This window comes from Vigna angularis, chromosome 2 (genome assembly GCF_016808095.1).
Source record: "Vigna angularis cultivar LongXiaoDou No.4 chromosome 2, ASM1680809v1, whole genome shotgun sequence".
Taxonomy (NCBI): Eukaryota; Viridiplantae; Streptophyta; class Magnoliopsida; order Fabales; family Fabaceae; genus Vigna; species Vigna angularis.
The window spans coordinates 41,663,298-41,673,415 of record NC_068971.1 but is presented as its reverse complement, the minus strand read 5'-3'; the positions used below and the strand labels follow the sequence as shown (position 1 = coordinate 41,673,415).

Here is a 10,118-nt window from a genome sequence, read left to right as displayed (position 1 = left end):
AGGTCATCTATACAGGTGTATTGGTTAATGCTTTCTCCTCAACCTCTATATAGATATAAATGTTGATGATTCTAATAAATTCATGATTTTGTTTTGAATGATAATGAAAATGATTGATATGTTGATGATTCTAATCATTGTTAAATTCACGATTCTGTTTTGAATGATAATGAAAATGATTAAACTCATATTGGAGAAAAAAGGTAGTACTCTTGGATGTGAGTCCAGATTCTCTATTGAGTTGTGTTTTTGTGTTGTTCTGTGTTGAACATTAAAAATAGAATTATGTTAGCATATTATAATTCTTTTTAACATATTTTAAAACATAAAAAATAATGTCAATCAATATATTTTGAAAACATAGTAGAGAGATAAAAAAAAAAAGTAATAGAAAAACAAAATTCAAGATAAATATTACTGCTTAGATTCGTGGTGAAAATAAAGAGCCAGATAAAAAGGGAAAGAATAAAGGCACTCAAAGAGGAAAGAAACGAAAAAGAAAAATAAGCTATTATTGACGGAAAATTGAAACTGTTAAACTGATAACTATATTATGTTTTATTTTTCTATTGTTGAGACAATGGTGGGTAATTTAAATAGAGTTATATATAATAATTGTATCGACATGTCAATTGATTATAAAAGACACACTCTCCATAGATATCTCCCCTTCCCTCTTCCAAGGTAAGTGAAAGGTATAAACATGGTACTACGATTGAAAATTATTGTGATTCTTTCTATTTTTCCTTTTTGCATTCATGTTCTTCTAATTTTACTTTTCTTAAAATTAATCTCACTCCACATGCTAGCTATCTCACATTTTCTAAACCATAATGATTTTCTAAAACTTGTATATATGATTTAGTAATTTCTAAATACACTCGAAGCATAATTTTAAATACTCATGTTGACATAATTCAGAATCCCAAGTATAACTCAATAGTAATTTGTAAGAGAATACAATAACTATTTTAGTTATGCAAGGTCAAAGAAATATGTGTTAATGTCCAAACACATAAAATATCTTTCTTAATAAGAGATCTTTTGGATTAATATCAAAAACAAATCCGTGAGAGTTTAGATCAAAGCGAACAATATTTTATTAAAGAGAAAATCTATAGATATGTGTGTATATTGAACCTACACACCATCTGGTATCAGAGTCAGGTTCAGGTCTAATGACCGGAAAAAAAAACAAACAAAAATACTTTCCCTGTAGAGAGGTAAAAGAACAATAACCCTTTATTTAAAAAAAGAATGTTGGATATATATATATATATATATATATATATATATATATATATATATATATATATATATATATATATATGGATATGCACGTTAAATTTTAAAGTTCTAGAAACAAATCCTATAAGTTAAAAAGAAAAATAAAAGATGACAATTTTGCTTACGCAAACAAATGTTTTAGGTACAGTCATCCTTCTCAAACTTTAAAAATAGACAATATCGTATATTAAGAAGAAACAAAAAGGGTGACGATTTTGCTTACGTACCCCGCTCGTCAAACCGAAAAAAGCTAAACAGAAAGGTAAGAAAAGTTCTAATAAAAGTTAATGACATTCATCCCCCCTCAATTCTTCAAAGCCAAATGTGAAAAGTGTGGATAGTAGTTAGAATAGTTTAGCTTATGATATTTTTTATCGTATAATATTTTCTTTTAAATTAGTTACTTCATAGATTAATTCTCTTATTTAAGTTTATAATATTATCTTTCTTAATTCCACTATTCACAAATTTATTAAATTAAAATACGTTTACCGTGCTGAAAGTACAGAGACGACCTATTTCATTCCTTCTATTAATTCTACAAACAATATTCGCCAAAATTATGTAAATTATGATAGTAAAAAATAAGTTAAAAAACTAAAAGAAAAATGCATGCTAAATTATTTTAAATATCAACTAAAACAGTAAACATAATAATGTAACTAGATATTTATTTCGAGGATGATCAGGTTAAGACTTTATAATAAAGTAGAAATAATTAGCGGATTCTGAACCATAAGTTTTTAAGCATAATAGTTAGAGCAATTAAAATATCTCAAAAACAGACAAAATGGACATCACCCATGAGGACTTGTTCGATACATTTTCTCCCCGTTTTCTTCTTTGTCTGTTCAACATATTATTCACTATATATACACAAATCTTACTTCAATACTAACATATCCAAAAAAATTACAACTCAACGTCTATCTAGTACACAATCAAAAAAGTTCATCCCAAATTCGGATACGAAAATGATTGCGATTCCCCTGAATCTGGAGCTGATAGCTCCTCTCTTCCTCTTCCTCTCCCTCATCCTTCCCCTCATCTTCTTCTTCTACTCTTCACTTTTCAACAACAAAGGGGCTGCTCCAACCAAACAAAACGTTACTATCCCAAAATCATACCCACTCATTGGCTCCTACTTTGCTCTCAAACGCACCGGAAACCGCCGTATCCAGTGGCTATCTGATATAGTCCAAATCTCGCCCGCCAACACATTCACCTTCCACCGCCCACTGGGCCGCCTCCAAGTCTTCACTGGAAACCCTGCCAACGTCGAGCACATTCTCAAGACCCGCTTCTCCAACTATCAAAAGGGCTATTCCGTCACTAGCACCCTCTCCGACTTCCTCGGCACGGGGATATTCAACACCGACGGCAACACGTGGAAGTTCCAAAGGCAAGTCGCCAGCCACGAATTCAACACAAAGTCTCTCCGTAAGTTCGTTGAACACGTGGTGGATGCCGAACTCTCCGACCGCCTCATCCCCATCATGGCTTCAGCGGCACAGCAAGACCAGATCCTCGATTTCCAAGACATCCTCCAACGCTTCGCCTTCGATAACATCTGTAAAATCGCCTTTGGCTTCGACGCGGAGTACCTGACGTCGTCAGCTGAACGGAGCAAGTTCGCGGTGGCGTACGAAGAAGCGATTGAGATAAGCAGCAAACGGTTCCGCGAACTGTCTCCGTTAGTGTGGAAAGTGAAGAGGGCACTGAACATCGGTTCCGAAAAGCGGTGTCGAATGGCTGTGAGGGAAGTGCACGAGTTCGCGAAGAACATAGTGAGAGAGAAGAAGAGGGAGTTGAAGGAGAAGGAATCCCTTGAATCTGTAGACATGCTTTCGCGGTTCTTGAGTTCGGGGCACTCTGATGAAGACTTTGTTACGGACATAGTCATAAGCTTCATATTGGCGGGGAAGGATACCACGTCAGCAGCGCTGACTTGGTTTTTCTGGCTGCTATCGAAGTACCCTCGAGTGGAGAAGGAGATTGTGAATGAGATAATGGAGAAATCGGAGGCTCCGGTCTACGATGAAGTGAAGCATATGGTTTACACGCATGCAGCGTTATGCGAGAGCATGAGGCTGTACCCGCCTGTGCCCATGGACACCAAGGAAGCAGTGGAGGACGACGTCTTGCCGGATGGGACGGTGGTGAAGAAGGGGTCGCTGGTGACTTATCACGTGTACGCCATGGGGAGGTTGGAGAGTATTTGGGGTGAGGATTGGGCGGAGTTTAAGCCAGAGAGGTGGTTGCAGAAGGTTGAATCCGGAAAGTGGAAGTTTGTGCCAAAAGATTCTTTCACATATCCTGTGTTTCAAGCTGGTCCCAGAATGTGTTTGGGGAAGGATATGGCTTTTATGCAGATGCAGAGTGTGGTGGCTGCTATTCTGCGGCGGTTCGCGGTTGTTCCCACGGTGGCTGAAGGGGTGGAGCTCAACTTCATTTCCTTCCTCTCCGCCCAGATGGAAGGTGGTTTTCCTGTGAAGATCATTGAGAAGGAAACCTCAAATTAATACCGAAGTTCTTGCATTTAGACCATGTCATTCGTGTTACTAGTACTATGTTTGGGATTTGAGTTTGAGCTTTGAGTTTTAGTTGTTTGTGTTTCTTTATATTATGAATATGAATAATCGTTTTGGAGAAAGACGAGTGAAGAAGAAAAAGAGCAGTGAAATTTGATTTTGATGCATTTAGTATAGGTGGAAAAGAATGCGATAAGAATAGGTGGAATTTGATTTTGAAGCATTTAGACCATGTCATTCCTTCACTTTGTGTTAGACTTACAATTTGCTTTAGACTTACCTTATGTATGTTTTGTATTAAAACCATGATATATATCTCTAGTAGGCACATCCTGATAACTTTGTTCTTACACATCCTGATTAGTAACTTTTAAAAAAGCAAATCTGAGGAGGATAGTACATTATATTTTGAATATTAATGATTATTATAGTACTGTGGCTTTTTGTAATAATTAAAAAAATTATGACTTGAAAATGAAAAGTCAAATGTTTGTCTTCTGTAATGTGCAGAGGAAATGAAATATATAGACAAAGTAAATCAGTTTATACACAAACAAAAGGGTGGTTTTGCTAAAAAAATTGATATCAAGAGCCATTTAGTCTGAGTGTTGCTTGAAAAAAAGTCAGAGAGTCAGAGAGTTTGAATGAAATGGTGAAGCTTGCAAATAATCTGTCTCAACTAAAAAGGAAAATCAATTATGATAATTGAAGTAAGTAGATTATGACTCTCCTTGGTGTGAGATGTTTTTGAAAATGGGAAGTAGTTGAAAAGAGTACTGGACAAGAACATTGTTATCTTTCATTGTTTCCCACACTATATTCCCATTTTCATCTTCCACTATGAGAACATTTTTTGGTTTCGTCATGCGACAGATCATAAACATTCTCAACTTTAACACAGGACCAGCATAACAACCTTGTTGGCGCTAAAGAAGTTTTGAACCAATGTTGTCAACCATACGAGGCACCCGAAGTCCCATCATGCTGTTGTTGCTGCAAGGTTCTCCAAATTAAAATGTGGCTTAAAGAATTCTACAACTAGCATATTCCAGCAATCCAACCACATACGAGAAATTGAAAAGATATTTAAGACCTAATAGAAAAGCAGATATGTTGTCATTAGTGGATTCAAGAATTCTAATATGAACCTTGAAAATTGATGTGAAGAGCAGTGTCACATTTTGAATAAATGCATGTTCCTCATTTGAACTGTGTGCGTATGCCTCACGTATATCAGAAGTGGGTAGAAGTATGCTTGATTGAATACTTCGTCTAGGTATCATGGCAGAGCCTCCATTGAAACTGGACAGAGAAGTAGAGTGACAAGAGTTGGTGTTGATAATTCTGCAATCGATCCGCACAAGGGAAATTTGTATTGGAGCTTTCAATAATATCAATTGACCCTTCAGTCTCTTATACAAAGATAAAAATGTATCAAGCGCCCAAACTAATCTGATTGTTGCTTGCATCGATGAACCTGATAATAATTGGAATGGAACGAGTCTCAGTCTGCATTTGGGTTATAGTATAGCACATGGAGAATTCTTATGAATCGTAGGACGTGTTGAGAGTACTAATTAGAAATGAGAAAAATATTCTAAAAATAAGAAACCTAAATATTATAATCAAATATTATATATCTCGATCATATTTAGATAATCAAGAAATTTGCATGTTATAGAAATAAATTCACTAGTTCTACTATGGACGTAAAACGTAAAAATATTCTATCAAATGTTTTTCAAAATTCTTAATTAGAAGATTCAATGTGTTAGTTGTATGTCATGTATAAGGAAAAAAAAATTTAACAAATTTCTTTTGATAATCTTATACTTGTTATTTTCTCTCTGGTTCATTATTTATTTGTTATTGTGTTTTCGTTTCCTGACACATGTGATGTGTCAAAATATCAAAAAAAATCTTTTGATAACGTATAAAATCTTATGTCATTTTAAACATAAGAAAAATTGTGATTTACCTTTCTTGATATGTGTAAATATTATTTATTCTACTTATTCACCAAAATAATAGTTGTCACGATATGAATAGTCTTATTTTGTATGGATTTATATCATGCTATTTTCTCTTAGTAAATTATAATAATTGTTTAAAACTCATGCATAGAATTTTGTACTTTTTAAGTATTCTCAAAAAAAACATAATTTCCAATAAAATATATTGACATTATTCATAAATTTAAAAATAGTAAGATAGTATGATGTGATATAGGCGTAAATGTAAATAATTCTTAAAAACACATATATGATTATTATTGTACAAGTCCAAATTAAAATTATATGTACTAAAGGTGTTAACATAAAAAATTATAAATATTGTCATCATAAAAGTACTACTGTTTTATAGATTAGATATTTATTGATAAATATGAGTTAAGTATAGTAAAGTATTAGACATGAATACATCACTCAAATTGAAGTATCGATACATCATACGACTAAAGTAATTTATAAGAGAATACCATAAAGATTTTAGCTATGTATCATAGACTAATTAGTAATTTGTAAAAGAAGACCTAGAATTTCGACGTGTTCAAGAACAGTTTCGCAAAATGTCTGAGTTTTTTTCGAAAATAATATTTTGATTCTTTGAATTTGGGTTATTGTTGGCTTTAAAATATACTATTTAAGATGTCATCCGACAAAGATTTGTCATAGGAAATTTCTAGCGCTGGGAGAAAATGGAAGAGAAGGATATCAAGATTGTAATCAATGAGTATCACAAACTACTTGAAGATATCAAAGCAAAGAACATAATGCTACTTTATGAGTTTGTTTCAGAACTTCTGATTAAAAAAACTATTATCATCCTTGATTGACTAAAAACAATAGTTGATGTAAGATCCAAGAAAATTTAATGTTTAAAAAATAGTTTGTAATGTAGCTTATGTTTATTTATAAGAAAGGTTGCATGTTTCTCACAAGTTTTGTGTACTTTAGTTAGAAAAAGCTTTTTGTTGGGCTAGTGCTCTGGTATTCAAATCCTAATTGATGCATAAAGTGTTTTGTTTGTTTAATTATGCTTTTATTTTATGGACTACTTCAGATGTCATAAATAAACCTCTAAACCTTTTCACTGCCCAAGTTAAATTATTTTAGTGTTCACTTAATAACAATGCAAAGGCGGCTGAGAAGGTCAATCCTATGACTCCAACTATCTCAAGCAAGGTGAGACGATATTTGTTTGTTTTGTACATGGTATCCATAAAGAAAATAATATTAAATGCATTCAATAAGTACACTGCATTAGGATGTGTCTAGAAGATGTCATTTACCACGTTAGAATCATCCACACATCTACTCCATTGGATGTATTTATCTCGATCTAGAATCATCATTAATTGCTACATTTCAGTCATTGAGACACTCAAAGATTGTTTGTATGTGTACCTTGTGTTATATATTTGTTTTATTGTTTTCACATTAGAATCATTATGTTTTGAGATCAATAAAATATTTGAGGACTTTACTTGACTCTTAATTATGTCAACAAGTAATGACTGCTAAGCAGCATTTAACATGCCAACAAAAGGATGACCAACTAAAGTTTCAGTTAATTCATGGTTGTGATATTCATAGATAACCTTTAACACTCAACTCTCTCCATTAGAATACGGTTTTCCTCTCAACTTAAAAGTATGTTCACATTTTCTTGTCCCGGATACACTCGATTGAACATCATGTTTATATTTTATGTACTTCCCACTTCTTTCACAACCTAACAAAACAAATGTCTTTCTTTTGGATTCACCCGTTGTTATGTCAGATCTTATAGTAACTACAACAAATTCAATATCGAATGCAATCCTTCAAAGCCATTTAATTAAATCATTCCATGATAAAAATATTTCATCGATGGTAAAATTATGGTTTAATCATTTCGGACGTCCCTATTTGTGCATAATCGTCTCAAATAAGTCCTTGTATTTTAGTTGATCTCAATTAAGTCCTTTTTTGTAAAAAATTTACTCAATTTGAACCTTGCCATTAAGTGAGCTGGATGACGTTAAAAGTTTTGTGTTATGGCTTGTTGATTGAGTACTTTTTAATTAGGTTTAAACCCTCCCTTGGTCCTCAAGTTTGTATGGAAATCTCAGTTCGGTCCTCGTTTTTTCATCTGTCTCAATTGGATCATATTTTTTGTAAAAATGAGCACATTGTACCATAACCGTTAAGTGGTGTGAGACGGCGTTAAATTGATATGAGCTGGATTTTTTCATTTAGCGACGTGGCATTGTGCACTAAAATTGAATGTGTCTTGTGTTTTATCCAGGTAGCCTACCAAGCCCTAACATTTAAGGGCATCCCCTCTCATCCAAAGTATATTTTCGTGTTGGGGAAGGAGACGAGGAACGTCTTTCGTGTTTGGTCTTGGCGAAGCACACCTGCTGTCTTACGTCTTGGGCAAGCACTGTGGTGTTGAGGTGGTGGTAAGGATGTCTCGTTCATCTTCCTCTTGCAAATGTTTGGGTTCGGCCATGCAACACAGTAGTGGCAGTGTTAGGAGGTTGGATGCAAAACCAACATGCCTTTGTGGTCAGAATGCAGTGTTTCGTATTGCGAGAACCCCTAAAAACAAGGGGGGAAAATTCTGGGGTTGCCCTAACTTCAAGGTCAGTTTGATATAACCATAAATCTATGTCTATTTATTTGGGTTTTGACGAAGGAGTGTGTGTTGTTGTTAACAGGGTGGGAGTGGAGAATTGGTTGGTTGCAACTTCTTCAAGTGGTGCATTGACGAAGGAAATGAAGGAAATGGGCTGAATGTAGAAGAAAGGACTGGTAGTGTAAGAAATGAAGAAGTGGGTGTGTGGAGCATGGAAGACAGTGTGTTGCAAATGGAAGAAACATATGGTGAAAAGATCAGACTGGGTTTTATAGAGAATAGTTTAGTTAAGTTGGATAAGTGGTTGAAATTGTTAGTGGGGATGATCTTTGTCATATTTGTTTTGAATGTAATTGTATTAGCAATGTTGGTGAAAGTTGGTTGATGTTGTGTCATCTGTGATCAGACTTGAAACTTGGCTTATATGTAATGTGTGTTTTATTAATGAAGGTGAGTTATTATAGTGATAATGTGTGTCATTTAATTTCATTTAATTATATTGTTATTTTAAGTGGAATAATCATAAAGCAAAATGATGACTAAGTGGAATAATGAGAAACATCATAAAGCAATGACCAATAAAGTTGATGACTGATAACGAAATTGGGCAATAATCACTTTCTCATAACCACAAACATTGTCTTACATCATAACAGAAGCTGTTCAAAATGATAACAACATTGTGTTACATATCCAAAATACATCATAAAAATACATCATAACAGACTGTGTTCAAAATGATAGAGCAAACATTTGCTACAAAATATAAATAAGTTCAGTACATTAGATCATTGATCACATCATTCATCAGATAAAGGCATAGTTGTTTGGTGAGTAATAGGAACATCTGTTGGTGGAGGTTGGGTGACTTGTACAGATTGGGCAGTAGGAACCTCTACTGTTGGAGGTCTTTGTGGACAACCTTTTCTGTTGTGTCCAAGTTCTTTGCAGATGGCACATCTTTTCCTCTGCCACCCTTTCTTAATTCACTGTTATTCTTCTTCAACTCCCAATCCTCTAGTCTTCGTTTCTTCTTGGGTCTTCCTAGCATTGTCTTCTTCTTTGGTGGTAATATATCTGAATAGGGTGTAACATCCCACACATGTTGTCCATTGATAGGGTTAATTATTGTGTTGTAAGTCTCTTCATAAGTAGACTTCCTAAACCAGTGCCCAATGTATTCTTCTGCATTTATATTCAAAAAATTTATTGCAGTGATGGCATGAGTACATGGAATGCCAGTAATTGCCCATTTTCTACATGTGCAGTGTAAGACCCGTATTTTTTTGGACAGGGTGGGGACATGGTGGTCACCCACCTCTTTGACTATCAAGATGCAATTATTGGGGGTGCATTTTACGGGAAGCTTTGCAAGGTGTGGGATTCATTTTTGGCAGGAGAGGGAGAGAGAGAGGGAGAGCAACCAAAGGGAGGGAACCCTTTCTCCCATTTTCACCCGTCCAAAGAGCACCCATGGGAAGCTGTTCCAACCTTGGAAGGGGCTTAGAGGAGGACCTGAGTTGGGCATCTGGTGATGATGGCGTTCTTGCATCAAGAGCTGGAAAAGGAAGTGAAGAGCTGCTGAAGTTCCTGGAAGATCTTGATCTGCACGTCTGGGAGGAGATTGATCCCAAAACTTACATGGAAGTCTTCAAGAGGTAAGGGGAGCTTGAATTA

The 10,118-nt window shown here is 34.7% G+C and overlaps 1 protein-coding gene across 1 annotated transcript; it reads left to right on the top strand.

Annotated features, from left to right (window-relative positions):
- The first annotated feature begins 2,175 nt into the window (after positions 1–2,175).
- LOC108347945 (cytochrome P450 94A1) lies at positions 2,176–4,041 on the top strand. Its single transcript, XM_017587408.2, has one exon. The coding sequence runs from the start codon at positions 2,262–2,264 to the stop codon at positions 3,807–3,809; it is 1,548 nt and encodes a 515-aa protein (XP_017442897.1). The 5' UTR covers positions 2,176–2,261; the 3' UTR covers positions 3,810–4,041.
- Positions 4,042–10,118: the final 6,077 nt, after the last annotated feature.